An 18,632-nucleotide genomic window follows, 5' to 3' on the forward strand; every position below is an offset into this window, starting at 1 on the left:
CTGGAGGAGTTCGGAATCTTCGGCAAGTCAGCATGGACAGAACTTGATCGGGATTCCACTGGTGCGAATCCACGTGCTCCAGCCTCCGGGCCCCCTGCACCTGACTGAATGAAGCTGTCGCCAGGGGCAAGCTGACAACTCGATCAACTCATCATCCCAAAGAAAAAAATAGCACAAGATCGCTCTCCATTTGTTCAAGCACCGTGGCTTGATCTCTACAAAGCATGAACTGAAGAACTTGTGGAGAAACCAATTAAATACATTCACCCCCCCCCCCCCATTTATAATTAAACATATTAAATTATTTATAACGTCAAGGAACACTAAAACCCTATTTCAGGCAGAATGGAAACACTGAACAGGTGCCAGACCTAATCTAGCAAAGAGTGATTGGGCAGAGTGTGTGAACACTGGAACATTGTGGAGCTTGATGTCCCAATGTGCAGTTGGGAGGATAATGGTGAACACTTCTCAGTAAGTCTGGATTTCCACACTCTTACATTATATTTACTTCCTGATAGCTAGAGGGAGAAATACTGTCAATTCCATCTGGAATTGTTGGCTTTTGTTAGGAAAATCCAGTGGCCACGAGAATGGTTTGCTCAATTTCAGCTCGATATTAAAAAAAGACACACTGCGAACATGAATTGGTTGATCCTGGAGTTGGCTGCAAAATAAAATGAAACTGGAAATCTAGACCCTTCAAGGCCAGTTTGCTACAGCTTCCCAGGATTCAGCAGCTGGAACTCATTTTGGGAATGGAAGGCCCTGCAACATGGAAAAATAAACTGCCAGTGATGCAAAGGTGAAGCAGGAAGCAGCCAGACAGAAGCAGCAAAAGACGTGGCCTACCATTCTTTCAGGCATAATTGACCCAATTATGTCATGAAGGGTGAAATCTCCATGTGTGCAGCTCGCTAATAGTGCATCCAAGGACCAGCCAGTCAACAGGCACTGATCAGATGATCATACATCTCAACAAAACTGACAGAGATTTTCGAAGAGGTGACAAAGAGGATTGATGAGGGTAAGGCTGTGGACATTGTATATATGGACCAGCAAGGCCCCATACGGCAGGTTAGTCGGGTAGGTTAGATCAAGGAATCCAAGGGAACTGGCCTCAATGGATTCAAAATTAACTAGTGGAAGAAGTCAGAAGAATGTTATGCCACAGGGATCAGTACTGGGTCCACTATTGCTTGTTATCTATATTAATTATTTGGACGGCAATTTAGCTTACATAATCAATAAACTGCAGATAACACTAAAATTGACAGTGTAGTGGACAGTAAAGTAGGGTACTGGTTTAGAACAGGAACTATTTCAATTGGGTAGGTGGGCCAAGGAGTTAAAAATGGAATTTAACTCTGACAAGTGTGAGATGCTGCACTTTGATAAATCAAACCAGGGTAGGGCTTACACTGTGAATTGCGTGGCCCTGGAGAATGTTGTAGACAGAGACTTGAGGGTACAGGTGCTGAGTTCTGTGAAAGTGGCACTCAAGTGGACAAGATGACGACAAAGGAATTTGGCGTGCTTGCTTTCATTTGGCAGGGCATTGAGTACAAAAGTCTGGATCTCGTGATTCATCTACACAAGGCAGGGGCAAGAGCACAGAGTACTGTGTAGGTCTGTTCAAACAGCTCTAGAAAGGACATCAATAGAATGTAAGGAACACAGAGGAGATTCACCAGGATATTGCCAGGTCTAGAGGGCTTGAGGTGCAGGGAGAGATTAGAAAGGCTGGTCTTTAATTCCTAGAGCACATGAGGCTGAGGATGATCTTACAGGTTTATAAACTCAAGATGGATTGGATAGAGTGAATGATGTCTTTTCCTATGGTACATAATTGTAGAGGTAATAGGTTTTGGGTGTGTAATCGGAGGGTCATGTGACCTCTCCAGCAAGCATGAGAAAAGTGATTTCATCTGCCAATCAAGCATTAGATCTGCCCACCTATGAGGCTAATGTGTCATTGGCTCTTGTAGCTGATTTGTGATTAGTTCTCCAGATGTCAATCACCAGTTAAATCTGCCCACAGGTGAAGGAAAAACACAATTTCTCCTTCCAGATCAAGTGAATGTGCCCTGGATTGAAAAGGCCAAGTATGCAGGGTCTTGGTCTCTCTCTTTTTGCTGCTGCATGGAGACCATAATTGAACTCCAAACCATGGGTGGCATAAGGCTGACTGTAATGGGCCCATCCCAAGCCTTGGGCGATGTTGGAGACAAGGTTCATTTGATATTAGATATAATTAATTTACCATTTATTGGTGTGGTGTGACCACTGGAGATAGAGAAGGTTGGTGGGTACCGTGTGTTTCCAATCAAGTGTTGAGAATGTTTAGCTGCAATATAGTTAAACCCAGTGTCTAGTTATTTGGGTATTATTGCTGTGTATGTGTCTGTGTGACCTTTTATGAATTTCCCTGTGTATAAATAAAGACCACTGTTTGTTAATAATACATGCCCAGCCTTGATTCTCTTTGAAACCATTGCACCTATTCTGAACATAACCAGGTGGGAGGGGAGAATGCCCAAGGGGAACTCTTATTCACTGGTTTACAACTGGTACAAGCAGCCAGAGAAAACTGTAGAAGCAGGCATAGTTTTGATATTAACAAGACATTTGCACAATTTTATGGATGGGAAGAGTTTAGAAGGGTATGGGTATGGCAAATGGGACTAACCCAAAATGCTGACTTGGTCAACATGGATGTCTGTGCTGTATGATTCTAGGAGGTGATTCAGTCACAATGTGATGCCAGCTGTTTAATTTTGTCCCCTTAGATCTATGCACACCCCATTTCACACCTACTTACTTTAGGTATGAACTCCCCTATCTCAATCCACTTGTCTTATTATGACTTAAGTTTGACCTCCCCTTAATGTAAGGTGATGTCTTTCTCTCAGTCTTCACCATTAATATGCTGATGGTGGAAAACTGAAATTAGTAGGTTGCCATGTGAGGAAAGGTTAGACAGGTTATAATTATACCAGCTGGAGCTTAGAAGAGTGTAAGCTGCCTTCACTGAAACATCAGATTCTGAGTGGTCTTGATAAGTTGGTTGTGGACAGGTCTTTACTGCTGTGGAAGAATCTAGAACCAGAGGTCATGGTCTTAAAATGATCATTTATGATGTGGGGAGCAATCTTTTCAGAGTGGTGAAGGGCAATTAGACTTTGAATATTTTTAAGGCAAAAGTTTACAGGTGTGATATACTCATGGATCTCTTTAGTGGGGGGGGGGGGGTGGGGACAGGGGGAAGACAAGTTTGAGTACTAGGGGAAGCAGAGATGCTAATACTTGTGGTGACTGATTCCATCTCATTCAATGAAAATGCATACAAAGCTACATAAAGCAGTCAACGATGAGTGACACCTTGCAATACAGTAAAGTGATTGATTCTTACCTTAATGCCTTCTTATTTGTCAGTCGGCTATCAGCGTTCAGCAGGAATGCAAGGTTTCACCCATATTACAGCTTAGATACGCACACAAAGAAATGATTACTAGTTTGACACCTGGTGAACCACACATTGTGTGAAAGGAGATGATTGAATTAACAAAACTTACTAAAAATGTAAGGGACTTGGCAGGGTAGATGTGGGGATGATAATTCTGCTGGCCAAGATAATCAAGGGAGATTGTTTCTGAACAGAGGGTCTGGTATTGTAGGGGTATTGAGTAACTAGTCTTTGGAATTCTGTAACTCAAGAGGGTTGTGCAAGTTCAGTGAGTATATTCAGGATAGACATATTAATTTTGGAATATTAAGAGAATGAAGGGTTAGGGATGAGAGCAGGAAGTGAGACTGAAGTAAATTATGTCATGATCTTATTGAACAATCTTCATTTGACTTGGGCTTCATTTCAAGCATGAGACCTATGGACATTTTGGAAGGTGGTCGTTTGGCATTAAGATAATATGCCCTGACTATCTTAATTATACTTCCTTGGTTGATCCCAACACTTGAATGTACAGTGAAATCCTGATATTATGCAAATTCAGATATAACGCAATAAGCCATTGGACCCCCACCACCACCACTGTGGATACCAAAATCCACAGATGCTCATCCATTATACAGGAGTAAATTAAGCAAGCAAGTGATCCCAGGTAGGAGTGGGGACCATCTGCTACTTGTTACTCTGGGGCAGAGTTGTAAGTGCTCTCTCCACGAATATAGTTCTTGCTACTTCGAAACACGTTTAAGCATGCTGCTGAGCGGTGTTAAGCTATTAAGTGTTCAGCACACTTTATTTGTTTCCTGCTGGTGAAATTGCCATTTCTGGTTTACTAAAAATTAATTTGTGTTTTAATTTCAATGCAACAACAACAATTTATTGAAACCCCAATTTAGCACGACCCTGATTTTTTTCATGATGGCATTTTATGGACCCCAACAATCATGTTATAATGGGGCCACACTATATGTTGCAGATTTCACTGTACGTAAGTTAGTCTTTCCATTGTAGCATGTGGTGCAGTGAACAAAGCACAACAGAAGTTGCCTGTGAACTGAACCAATGGAATTGTTTAATGGAACCTTCCCAGGAGTTTAAATCAATACAGTTGGCGCACGCTATCACCATCACCTGACCCCAGAAGTCGCACGCCTCCCAAAGTCCTTTGTGTCCCGATCCTACAGGGGCCCACAACTACAGACACTGGTTTGATAACGGAGTGGTACAGTTTGCCACACCATCTTATTTTACCTGTCTTCTAAGAGGCTATAAATGATGTCAATTTCTTCTAGTGATAACTGTATATTTGCCTTTGCTCACATTTAGCTTGGTCTTTAAGTTGATACATCTTCAGTCCGAGTTGATCTTTACATGCTTTAGCAAACCTATTTCCACTCTCTGTCCACAGTAATATCTTTCTACAGGGTGATTTCCAGAAAGGCGAATTTGTCTGTTTCCCTGAAGAGGATGGTCAATAGATACAACAAAATTGTGTTAGATTTCCAGGAAGAAAAAAATATATTGAAAGTTGTAAAAACTTATTAAAACTTATTAGTATTAAAATATTAGTTTATTTTCCATTCTTTGTACACTCACGAATTATTTCTTGATGTGATCTGATACATTTGTGGCTTTTAAGTGCAATGAGCCTTTTGATTTGTTCAAAATAATGAGCGCACAGATGAATGGTGGAGACTGGACAATTGGTCAGGCAAATAGGGTTGTCCAAGAAATTGTCTGCTGTTGGTGGAAGAGACCAAAGATTGCAATCTTGTCAGATGGACAAAGTCCTTCATGAGCTTCACTGCAAGGAACACATCCTAGGCATAAATGTAGGCCATTCTTCTAACACTGTCCTCACCTATTTATATCTTCCTCACTGAAATCAGGACTGCACAGCTGGCATAGAGGTTAGCACAACACCTTTACAGTGCTAGCGATGGGAACTGGGATTTGAATCCCATGCTGTATTTAAGGAATTTGTATGTTCTCCTTGTGTTTGCACAAGTTTTTCCAGGCGGGGGGGGGGGGTCCAGTTTCCTCCCACCATTCAAAACTTACCTGGGTTGTAGGTTAAATGGGTGTAAATTGAGCGGCACAGACTAGTGGCCTGAAATGGCCTGATACTGTGCTGTATTTCTAAATTAAATTGATGCTCCAAATTGCAGATCTTCAACTTGCCAATGACTTCCTTTTGGATTTAGTGAATTGCTTAAATTGCTCCTGAATTTTGATAAAATCTACTGATGAAACCAAATAAAAGTTTTAAATAGGAACCTCTTGTCCGAGTAGTCAGTACATGATCTTGGTCGAAGAGTGGACTGCTGAAGGATGAATGAATTCTATGTTATATTCTGAAATCTTGCAGAAGCCTGCATAAAGATCTTATGTTGGCAAAGAAGTCAACATTAATGGAGTGGAATAATTGGATTAATGAACATGGCAGTGCTTTGTGATGGATATGCAGTTTAAAATCGCACCATTACCTGTAGAATACCAGCCAGAATGACATAACTGAGTGTACACAGTTTCTGACTAGCCTTATTGCCAAAGGCACCATCCTCTCCCCAATGCATCTGAAGAGGTTCCCATTGTGATCGCACTGACAGAGCCCTGTAAGGTCTAGAGATTGAAGGTGGTGATTACTTTCACAACCAAATGAATATGACCATCAGAAGACTGCAGGGATCTGATTTTAACTTGGGTGTGGTACCCTAGATATCTCCCAAGTGTTGCCCAGGAAATACCCTGCAAACCTTGCACAGGATATGGCATACTTCTCTAAAGATGGCACGTGGGGTGGCTTAGTTAGCACGACCTAACAAGTACTCTATGCGTGGGGCACTTCTGATCTTTCCAAAAAAAAAGGGGTTTTCATTGGCAAGTAGTTGAACAAAAAGTATTCCTTTTAGTTCTTGTGTTTAATTCATTAATATGGGTTTTAGCAAAATCTATATCATGTAAAAATATTACACATTATTACTCTATGTACATTATTTTTCTTCAAGTATACATTTCAAAAACAGTTTAGTCCACACCATGATGAAACACATCTGGGAGAAAGTTTAACTCTTAAGCTGTGCCAAGTTGTATTCCACTACATTTCATATCAGATACCTTCATGTGCCATTAATTTTTCATGTCTTCATTGCTTTGATTTGATCTAGTGAATAACAACAGAAAATCATTCACTGTAATCAATAATATAATATCTGAGAAAAGGTCACATCATAAAGTGCAGTTAATTATTGCAGAAATTTTGGATGAATTGATCAACAACATAAAATTATCCAAAACAAAGTCCTAAATACAACAAATATTGAGGCTGGAACAGTGCTGTGGGACAGAATATCCAGAAGGAACTAGGTTTCTGACCTACTAAGGCAGGCGTTCCTGGTGCAATTACTCAAGAATGAATATATTTGGTTTTACTGCACAATGATTTTGCTTTCTTAAACTAAAGCTAAAAGGGGGAAAAAATGAAATGTTATTTAGTGAATATCTGATCAGAATATTGCTGGGGCTAAAATTTAGCTCTCAACACTAACAAATCTAGGTGAAATTAAATTTGGTTCACTGAAGTTTATTAAATTCACAAAATATATTAAATATATATGCTTAAAGGATAGCTGTAAATATTCGTGAATGATCATTAAAAACAAAACTGGATTCTCCGACGTTAGAATAGTGCAGGAGTCCAATAATCCAGGTGTCAGAAATCTGGATCACCTGAGAATCCAGACTTACTGAAAACTTTCAAACTTTTCAAATTTGGCGGGCTTTTGAGTGCATGCATGCATGGGTATATACCACAGATGCACAGTGGCAACAAGTGGCCACGCGGTCACCATTTTGTTCAAGGAATCCTTAAAAGCATTACAACTCCTGATAAGATAGTAAAGAATTATTCAGAAGAATCTGGTGAAGAAAACAACACAATTGAAAAAAAAAGATTATCTTGGGTTACTGCAGAAAAGTCCATGGAAACGGTTATTAAACCATAGCTTCAGTCTTCAAGATGTCATACATGCGCACATGATGCGGAATAATATTATCACAAAGAAATTACAAAGTCGTAAACAAGTTAATTTACAAAAGTATTTAACGAAAGCAAAAACAAAGCGTCGAGGTGCAGCAGATGCAGTAGAAGCTGCAAGTGTTCCATCTACAAGCAGTGCAGCAACTATCTTCCTATAGTCACCTGGAGAGTTTGGAATATACTTGTTTATGACTTTGAATAGAGTTTTCCAAGGTTTATTAGACCTTATATGGGTTATTACTTTTCAACTTTGATATATGATTAAAAGATGGTTTATATAGTACTTGAGATGATACTTAATACGTTACTTGATATGTTACTTGAAACATTCAATAAAGTTTCAGGTCTATTCCAAGACCATCTTCTCAGAACAAAGAACAATTCGAAACTGACGGTCATATCTCAAAACCACAGACAAAGACCTTGGTCTCACAAGCTGCAACCACAGAAACACTCAAAGGAATGCAAAACAAACTGCAGACTGCCACAGACTGGCAGACCCAGCATGCAAGCAATTTTAAGTCATTTTAACCCTTACAAGCAGTACAGCAGACACAGCAGGTCGAGAAAATTAAGACAAATGTTTTTTATTCTTCGTATTTTATATGAAAGTGTTTCATTAATAAACAAAAAAGTAATTTGTACAAAATTACTTCTGCTTTCATTTATATACTGTATTTTCCTTTTACAATGTTCATTTTTAAACAATTTCAAGCAGTACACACTTTTTTTGTAGTGTAGATATTTTAAGTTTACATTTTTGTCATGTTGACTTTATTTTTCTTTAAAACTGTTCATTTTGATAAATGAAGCTGCTGTACTTGCTAATGAATAAACTATAAAAATTTACCTGTTCATCTCTTTATTCCTCTGTAAATGTGAATTTTAAAACTGCTCATTTTGGTAAATGAAGCTGCTGTACTTGCTAATGAATAAACTATAAAAATTTACCTGTTCATCTCTTTATTCCTCCGTAAATGTGAATTTTAAAAGTACTGCCCAAGAAACTGGAAAATCTGCACCAACCCAATCCCCAAGCAGTTTGGATTTTCAGACTTCTGTGGATGGTTTTGGATGCAAGTTAAAGCTTCCCCTTGACACCGTGAATTCTGATAAAAGTATTTTGACCTGAAATATTGGTCCCATTTCTCTGCTAACCATATAAAGCCTTAGTATCTATATCAAAGCATGCTTGAAATCTTCTGGATTATTTTTAATTTCTTCCCTGCCTTGCTTTTCTTTTTATTCATCAGCTGGTTTGTGGCATTTCTGCACACAATGAATATAAAATGAAGTTTCATACCTAATTCTCAATTTTTAAAAAATTCTACGCTTTTAGCTATTCTAATTATAGGTTCTCGCATTCAATGCTGATTTCATAGTTTGAATAATGCAGGAATATCTTTCAGAAAAGTTCAATTTAAGCAAATTATAGATGTCCAGAAATACTTCCCTTTGTTTCTTAAAAGATGCAAGAAAGAATTCTCTATTTTATGCTATAAACCTTTTTATTAAACTTTAAAATTATTTGAATTATTCCCCTCAATGTTTTTCCGTATTGAGATGATTTGATTTCCAAACTGAATACTGTAAATATATTGTATTTTCCAAGGTTGTTTTTCCACTTTTATACAAGATGCATTTCTCTAAATACAACAATTTCTCAGAATATTCAATTATAAATTTATTTCTGATCATTCTTGTACCACTTGCAAAAATGTACATGATAGCACAAATAACATATTGCATTGAAGCTCAAGTCTCACATGAGCATTAATCTCCATGTTAGATAAACTTTCAGATAAACTGCACTTGTTTGTTTCTTTAAAAATAGTTCTGAATGCTACTCATTTCCAAGTTACACAAACTGTAACACTTAAATACACCATTAAATTACTGAATTATTAAGGCATGAAAATTATTAATTTGGTCCACTGAATCTTGCCAGTTCTCCAAAGAACAATTCAATTTGTACCCTTCACATCTTTCCTTTATACCTGAAAATTACATTCCCACAAATGCCTGTCTATTTTACCTTTGAAAGCCCTGATTGCCCATTTCTATCACTTTTGGAGCAGAACCAACTCTGCATGGAAAATATTTTTTTCTCACATCAGATTTGTTGATTATTTTGAATCATACTGCATGCTCCTTGAACACGACCAATGGGAAAAGCTTCTCCTTATTTGCTGTATGGAAACCTAACATGATCTTTTCATTTTCTATCAATTTTGCATTCACTTTTCTTTACTCAAAGGTGAACAACCCCAGTTTCTCCATTCTAAACCTGCAGCTGAAGTTATTGGCACAGCATATGTATAAAAAGAAAGTTTTTGATTTTATTCCAATTTCCCTTTATTTTATTTATCCTGTTAAAATTCTCCATTTTAAAATTTTAACAAACTTTTAGGTTATGTTAAAATGTCCAGATAATTCGCTGTCATAAGAACATTACTTTTTAAAAGTATATCTATGTTTTGACTGCATAAAAGGTAATATTTTAATTTCTATTTTCCAGACAAAAAGAAGATATTACTCAATAAATTGGAACTTCTACCAGTTGATAAGAAAGCAGGTTGAAATATAAATCTGGGGCGTTGCTTAGAACAAATTATTATTTATTTTTTACTTTATTTTCAGTATCCCTCAGCAGTGTATTGACACTGACAAGAGGTTCTAAAAGTGAGCTCTACTAATTCTACTGCTTCAATGTTAAGTTTAGAATTACAACAGTGACATACTGCAATATTGGAGATGTATCTAATTCTGCTTGGAAATTGAACGTTCTTACACAACATTCTTCCTTAACCTGATTAATCTGATTAAAACTGATTAATAATTTTCACTCTTTCTGTGGCCTTTCTTGGAATTTCTATATAGGAGAAAGGCTGTTCAAAATAAACATTAATAAGTGGCAAGATCGATATTTATAAATTAATGCTATTGCTATTTTTCTCATCTGATTTAATCAGTCGTCAATGAAGCAGATAATTGGGAGCTGAAAGCTCTAAAAACTTCACCCTCCTCAGTAATGGCAGTGCCTGATACACGTGCAAGACAAGACTGAAATATGTGCAATTGTTTTTGGTGGGAAGTACTGAGTGATTGATGGATTCCCAATCAAAGAAACCACTCTTTGTCAATTTAGTTAACACCACATAACAAGACATCCCTGAGAGCATTGGTTAAAGCAAATGATAGAAACTAGAAAACAATCTCATGATAATATTGAAGAAATGCACACCAAGCAAGTTGAACCAAACCATACCTGTACGTTTACACCTTGCCATTCACCTAATGGAAAATTTCTGACGTAGTTCCTGTTCATAAACAACAAAGGATCCAAGCACATGGATGAATGTGCAATCAATAGACTTTACTTCCTAATAACCTGCTCACAATTGCCCAGTTTAGAGTTCATTCAGTATCACTTGGCTCCAAAGCTCATCAAGCCTTGGTTTCATCATTGACCAACATAAAGCTGAATTTTAGATGTGAGGAGTGATCTCTCGACATCAAGGAAACATTTAACAGAACATGACATCAAATGGATTAGAGCAAAATAAAAACTGCACATGATGCAAATCCTAAACAAAAAAATAGCCAAACACAGCATCCGTGTGAACGGTCAATGTTTCATTGCAAGGGCCTTTTGTTAGATCAGCAAAACAAACATGCTACGCTTTTGCGGCATTAGACACCCCTAACAAACAGTTCTCGCATCAAGGGGAAAGCACTCCAATGGTTGGTGTCCTACCTTGTACAAAAGTTAGTGGATGTGGTTGCTGGAAGTCAAACATTCCAGCTCCAGATTTCTAAGGCACCTTAGGCCCATTCATCTTCAGCTGCTTCCTCAATATTGTATCAGAAGATCAAATGAAGAGATTTTTTAACGATTAATGCACTTGCAATTCCTCAGGAAATAATGCAGTCCCTTAATATTCAGACACGAGTTGACAACTACAACTGAAATGCAATGGCTGCAGTGTCTAACCACCTCCAAAGAATGACAGAAGCCTACTTCAATAACCTCCTAAACCTACAAACCTGTCTCACCAGGTACTTGGAAGTATTTTTAAGTGAAGATGGTCCTCCTCAAGTCTCTCACTATCTTACCAAGAAACATATTGTTGATCCTCATGGTCACTGGTGAAAATCCTAGTGAACCCTACCTAATAGTATCATAGAAGCATCTTCATCTGAAATATTCAAGAATCACCTCCTTCTTCAAAGGTAATTAGGATTGGACAGGATTGCTTTGCTCGCTTCCAAGAAATGTAGAAGAAAAACCATTTGTCTTGATGATCAGCATTGATTTTCTAACTGAGTCAGATATCTTTGGTCATTTTGCTTTGTATTATTTTGGCTTTTTTATTGGTTTGCATATCATCTTAAAACTCTGAATGGAATTAATGACAGGTTATTTGGAAGAGACAAAATCTTAAAACAGCACTTACAGTGTAATCTGGTCTGGAAGCAGGGAACACGACGGACCCCAAAATAAAATGCAAACATAAAAGTGTAGAAAGAATACAAGGGGAAAAAAAAAGTTAAACGCAAAATTAAGGAGCTATGACTTGTACCTTGGAGCCAATCAACACCTTCTTGTAATCCTTCTCCTTTCAGAGCATCACTGGCACTGAAAAGGGATATTAAAAAAAATCATATTATGAGCAGTTTACAAACTTGACAAGTCAAACAAACTATAAAATATATAATTTTGACCCTATCACCCAAGATTCATTTGTTTAGGGAAAGTTTCAGGAATATGCATTATAAAGTTTACTAAATCATACAGAAAGTCTTGTATCGATGAAGCACATATCAGGAAAACATTAAAATAGCCATAAAATAACCCTGCACTTTCATGCTGTGCATCTTCAGTAGTTCCCAATTTCAGTACTACCTCACAAAGCAAAGGTGTGAGCATCCTTTCTCATTATTGGTTTGCAGGAAATGTGTTACATAATGAATAAGTAGATTGCGGCACTCTGAGGAACTGAATTAAATACCGATGGTCATTAACGACTGTTTATTCAAATTCAGCACGCCCCTTTAAGGGCAGCATGAGCTCAGTCACCTGATGCATTGGGACGTCATAATCGCTGCCCAGGGCGCACGCTGGAAGGGATGCTGGAGTCAAGGAGAAACCCCTGACGATGCCATCTCCTAATGGCTGCCCCGCCACGTGGCGATACAAGCGGGGCCGGTTCGCCATTAGGCTGTGTGCCACCACACAACCCCCCCCAGAACCAGCCAAGCGTCCTGTCGTTTGGACACGGCTGCCTGGACCAGTTGAGATAAGTTTAGGTGGGCAGCTTTCAAGCGGTCCACGGTAAACAATTCCTCCCTGCCCCCCATGTCCAAAGTAAAAGTTCCGCCCGAACGCTGGAGAACCTTGTATGGCCACTCGTAAGGCTGCTGCAGTGATGTTCTCTGTGGTCCCCTTCAGACAAAGACGAATTGCACCACATCGAGTTCTTTGGGCCGATGAGACTGTCGGGTGCCGTGGTCCGATGGGGTCAGTGGGGTCAGGTTGCCCAGGCATTTACAGAGGTTGATGAGCTGCTCACCTTTGCTGTACGTGGTCTCTGCTTGCGGGCTGAAGAATTCCCCTGGCAGGGAGAGTGGTGCGCCGTAGACCATTTCAGCTGATGAGGCTTGCAGGTACTCCTTAAGCGCTGTTCTGATTCCGAGGAGGACCCAGGGCAACTCAGTCAGGGCCGGAAAGCCTGGCCATCAGGGTGGACTTTAAGTGGCAATGGAACCTCTGTACCAACCCATTAGACTGCGGGTGGTAGGTCGTGATCTGGTGCAGTGTTACCCCTAAAAGCCTTGGCAGCTGCGACCATGGGGCGGAGGTAAATTGAGCGCCACGTCGCTCGTAATATGCGCCGGCACACCAAAACAAGCAATCCATTGGCCAACCAGGGCTCTAGTACACATCTCTGCTGATGCTTCACGGACCAGGATGGGTTCCAGCCACCTGGTAGCTCTAGCTCTGTCCACTATGGTGAATAGGTACCATGACTCCCTGGACACCGGAAACGGTCCCACGACATCTACATGGATATGTTGGAACCTTTGCGAGGGCCCGCTTCGTCGCTGTGAAAGCCTCATTTGCCTCCCCTGACCAGACCAAGGTCTTCTCCTTCGTCTCTATCAACGCAAACAGAGGGCGCATGATGCGGGCAGCATTGGGGAAGAATCGATGGTAAAAGTTCACCATCCCCACAAATTCCTGTAGCCCTTTGAGGGAGGAGAGCTTGGGGAAACGTTGGACAGCTGTCACCTTCTCTGGTGTCGGAGCTGCCCCAGACGCTGTGATGGTGTGCCCCAGGAATTGCAAAGTTTGTTTCCCGAACTGGCATTTGGCCTGGTTGTCCGTGAGGCCGAATTCTGCCAGCCGGGCAAACAGGGTACGGAGATGGGCCTTGTGCTTTTTGCGTGTGTGGCTCGCTACCAGGATGTCATTTAGGTAGATAAAGACAAAGTCCAAATCCCAACCCACTGCCTCCATGAGGCGCTGGAATGTCTGGGCAGCATTGTTCAGGCCGAATGGCATGCGGAGAAACTCGAAGAGGCTGAAGGGGGTTATAATGGCGGTCTTTCCAATATCATCGGGGTGGACCGGGATCTGGTGGTATCCATGCACCAGATTGACCTTTGAAAAGAACAGCGCGCCGTGGAGGTTGGCTGTGAAGTCTTGGATATGGGGGACTGGGTACCTGTCTGGAGTCGTGGCATCGTTCAGCCGTCTGTAGTCTCCGCAGGGCCTCCAACCTCCTGATGACTTCGGGACCATGTGTAGTGACGTCGACCAAGCATTGTTCGATCGCTGAATGATGCCCAACTCCGGGAGTCTGGAGAATTCCTCCTTGGCTTGCTTCAGTTTCTCCGGCGGCAGCTGTCAAGCCCTGGTGTGGATCGGTGGCCTTATGTGGAGACATGATGGAATACTCCGTGTCGGGGGGAGGCGATGTCGAAACAAGGCTCCAGGAGGGCAGGGAACTCACTGAGGATCCCAGCAAATTAGTCCGGTGGCGGTGACTGTGGCGATCTCCGACCTGGCATCGTCTGCTGTGCCCAGGCGCACCAAGCGGAAGGTGCGGGTGTTGAGCAGCCTCCTGCCCCTCACATCCACCAGCAGGCCGTGATGAACCTCCAAGTGAACTTCTCTTCCCTGATCTGTATCTATGCCTTATGAGTGCCAAAGGTTTTGATTGAAGAGCCATTGGCAGCCCGCAGGGTTGGAACGGGGGTTTGAGTCCGTGTTTCCAGTGCTGTGGGGGGGGGGGGGGGGGGGCGGAAGGATGCTCAGCTCAGCCCTTGTGTTGAGTAGGAACCGGCGGCCTGTGGATCTGTCTTGGATGTAGAGGAGGCTGTTCACATGGCCAACCGTCGCAGCTATCAATGGCGGTTGGCCTGGTTGTTTCCCTGGTAATCGCAGGGCTGGCGGCACTTGCAGGCTTTAGCTCCCCAGTGCTGATGGTAGAAGCACCACAATGACTGGGCTTCTTCGGGCTTGCCCTTGGGGGAAATCTTGCTGACGACAGGGCGCCGGCTTGGAGACCTGGCTGAGTGCTGCCTCGTTCTCCTGCTTAGCTCGCCAGAGACACCTGCCCGGGTTACTGTCTTGCGGGGGTCGGAGAAGTCCTCTTCAGACAGATGGAGCCAAATGTCCTCTGGCATCTGTTCTTGAAAGATCTGTCTGAAGAGGAAGCACGGCTCATGATCCTCTGCCAGGGCCAGCATCTCGTCCATGAGGGCTGAGGTCCCCAACCCATCTAGATGCAAAAATCTGGACGCACGCTGCTGGGGTGAGAGGCCAAACTTCCCCAGGAGCAGATACTTGAGGGCTGTGTACTTTTTGGTCGCTGGTGGCCAACGGATGATATCGTCCACCCTCGCCGTCGTGTCCTGATCAAGGGCGCCCACGACATGATAAAACTTAGTGGTATCAGCCATGATTTGTGGAGGTAGAATTGTGCCTCCGATTGGCTGAAACACGTCCGTAGGTGATGTGGCCAGAAACGGGAAAGTTTGAGGGCTACCGCATTAACCTCTGCCATGTCCATCGTTGGTTGGGTCCAGAAATGCGTCCGGGCCTGTCGGGGTCACCAATGTGGCGCTCTGAGGAGCTGAAATAAATCGCTGCCACCACACCGATGATCGTTAATGACTGTTTTTATTCAAGTTCAGCACACCCCTTTATAGGCAGCATGAGCTCAGTCACCTGGTGTATTGTGATGTCATAATTGCTGCTCAGGGTGCGCGCTGGAAGGGATGCTAGAGTCAAGAAGAAATCCCTGACGACTCCATGTCCTAATGGCTGCCCCGCCACGTGGAGATACAAGCGGGGCCAGTTCACCATTGGCTGTGCGCCACAAGATCTCATTCCATGTTACATCCTTACACAACAATCCATACCTTTAATAGTCTTTGGCTCTGTACTCGTCAAGTGGACAACACGTCTTTTTTGAATGAACTCCTATATTTTTGAATAACATAGGAGGCCGCCATTTTGCCCATGGAACTCATGCCAGCTCCTAGAGCAATTCCATTCACCTAATTTACCTTGCAATCTATTCTCCCTGTATTCCAACAATTCTAGATTCAAATACTTACCAGAGGCAATTTAGAGAGCCAAATTATCCTGCAAACGGGCACATCTTTAAGATATGGGAGGAAACAGCAGCGTGGAGGAACTAACATGATCAGAAAGAAAATGCAGATTCCACACAGACAGTATGAGGGAGAGGAATGAATCAGAATCACAGGCATGGTGAACTAGCAGCCATCCAGCGATATCATCACACCAATTTCCTTCTAGGATAACCATGGCAATACCATAACCTTGGTGAAATGGAGGATGCTTTAGAGGATTCCTTGAACAGTGATGTCCACATTTCAAGGACTGCGTGCAGTATATTTTCAGACATCGTACCTTTAGTGAAATTTGTGCAATGCAAGTTCAAGTTTGTCACACATACACAAGAATAGGGATAAAGTTTGTTCTGCAAGCTGATAAGACAATTTATAGGAAGATTACAAATATAGACATAGCCAGCATCATAAAAGGACCCACAATATCCTTTGGTGGCACAGTTAGCGTTAAGGGCAGCACTGTTAGCACAACACTGGTACAGCATCAGTGATCTGGACTATGGTTCGAATCCTGTGCTGGTTGTAAGGAGTTTGTACGTTCTCTTCATGTCTGCGTGGGTTTTTCCTCGGTGCTTCGATTTCCTCCCACCTTTCAAAACGTACCAGGGATTGTAGGTCAATTGCGTGTAATTGGGCGGCATGGGCTCGTTGGCCGAAAGGGCCTGTTTCCATGCTGTATGTTTAAATTTTTAAAAATTTATAACAATCCTGGTCACAACCTCTTTGCACAACTACCTTCATGCAGAGAGCCTGAACCTCTTGGCTCATGAACAGTTTTTTTCCAACATTTAACATGCTCACGAACACTAATCTTAGACTGCTCTGACATCGCAAAAAAAGACTGCCTGTACTATTGTAACACCACTCATTTTTTCTTGCTCTATAGTAATTGTAATTATTTATTATCTATCTTTTATATGTATTACCTCTTTATGAAGTTATTTTTTCCTCTACGAAATACCTGTTTGGCTATAAAGAATTTAGTGCATTTGTACAATTTATATGTCAATAAGTTCATTATCAGATTGTGATCACACAACCATACTTTTCATCCACAAGCTACAAGTACAAGTCAAGTTTATTGTCATGTGGTTGCACAAGTACGATCCGACAAAACAGCATTCTCTGGTCTTTAGTGCAAAACATGCAGACACACAACCAGACATAACACACACATAGACAAACAATACAAATGCAGGACAAGTATTCAGATGTACAAATAAATATTCTTTTGTAAATATGAGACTCTCAGATGGTTAGCGAGTGCAGTTCCTTTGGTCATTCAGCTTTCTCACTGCCTGTGAAAAAGCTGCTTCTTAACCTGGTGGTCTTGGCTCTGATACTCCTGTATCTCTGTCCCGACAGGAGTAGCTAAAAGATGCTGTGTGCAGGGTGGAAGGGGTCCTCGATGATTTTGTGTGCTCTCTTCAGGCAACAGTCCAGGTGAATCAAATTGATGGGGGAGGGTGGGGGAAGACTCCAGTGTGGATAGATCATCCAATGAAGCAAAATCACAGTCTTTGATTTTGCTATGTTTTCACAGTCTTTGATTTTGCTTTGTTCCATTTAATTTTATTTCTGGATGAAATCCTTCAGAAGAGAGGCCCACACTCACTCTAAAGACTCAGCAGGAGTTGATAGCTCTCAACATTTCCAAGGTCAGTCCAACAAAGTGTGACTGATGTGTGCAGCCTTTATTTCCAGGACCTTCAGAAAGATTCAATAACAGCAGGCTTCTAGGAACAGAGCATATAGAGTCTAACCATGTAGTTTTAGCTCGTTTTCTTCGATATAATGACATTTTGGCTTTAAGGAATTTCACCATCATTATGATACATGATGAGGCCTCTTTGTAAGTTTAATGATCTGAGACTGTGAAATTTTCAGGGATTGGGGATCTCTGACAAAATGCTTTGAAGGGGGAAGAGGAACAAGTTTGATCCCCAAATTAGACTGTTAGTTCTTGAAAAGCTAGTCTTACTAAAGTTAAGATAAGAATGCATTATTTAACATTAGTCAACTTTCAGACAAAGCATCCTGACATTTCTCTTGTATGATTGCAGTTTTTATTTAAGCAAATTCTGGTCCATGAAGTGAGTCCTGTTGATAGTTTGTAAGCAATTTTCTGGAAAATTGGACAGTTTTGTTGAATTGAAACATATGTACTAGCCATGTTAGATAGAGTAGCTCCCTCTTGGCTAATGGAAAGCCAGTATCTGAAGGTTTGGAATCTGATAATGAAAAAGCATATGGAGAGATAGCATTCATGGAGATGGCAGTCACTTTGAAGTAAAATTTTCTTCAGAACCATCTAAATTTTACATTAAAAATATCTTTTAGACAAGGATCTAATCTTTCACAGAATTTTTTTTATTTTCAATCTGACTTTAAAATTGTATGTCAATAATAATCTTCTCTAGTTCAGAAACTTCCTATTACCATGCCCTATGTCTAAATTAA

At 41.1% G+C, this 18,632-nt stretch overlaps 2 protein-coding genes across 9 annotated transcripts in view; both read right to left on the reverse strand.

The window, feature by feature from the left end:
* LOC138738697 (uncharacterized) overlaps positions 1-4,426 on the reverse strand; it is an 87,442-nt gene extending 83,016 nt beyond the window's left edge. Inside the window, exon 1 of the mRNA XM_069889418.1 lies at positions 1-4,426. The gene's annotated coding sequence lies outside the window, so the exon portion shown is untranslated.
* A 90-nt stretch (positions 4,427-4,516) lies between these two features.
* The window catches only part of arl6 (ARF like GTPase 6), a 52,788-nt gene continuing 38,672 nt past the window's right edge, over positions 4,517-18,632 (reverse strand). For 7 of the 8 annotated variants that reach the window (XM_069889443.1, XM_069889446.1, XM_069889440.1 and 4 more), the window contains 3 exons: positions 12,089-12,144; positions 6,584-6,629; positions 4,517-4,924 (listed from right to left, as the gene is read on the reverse strand). In XM_069889443.1, coding sequence (XP_069745544.1) covers positions 6,604-6,629; positions 12,089-12,144 — 82 coding nt within the window. In that variant the 3' untranslated portion in view covers positions 4,517-4,924; positions 6,584-6,603. Of the gene's footprint in view, positions 4,925-6,583; positions 6,630-12,088; positions 12,145-18,223; positions 18,404-18,632 lie in introns of those variants that run through there. The other variant, XM_069889442.1, reaches the window with a different exon arrangement.

This window comes from Narcine bancroftii, chromosome 7 (assembly GCF_036971445.1).
Source record: "Narcine bancroftii isolate sNarBan1 chromosome 7, sNarBan1.hap1, whole genome shotgun sequence".
In the NCBI taxonomy this organism is placed as follows: Eukaryota; Metazoa; Chordata; class Chondrichthyes; order Torpediniformes; family Narcinidae; genus Narcine; species Narcine bancroftii.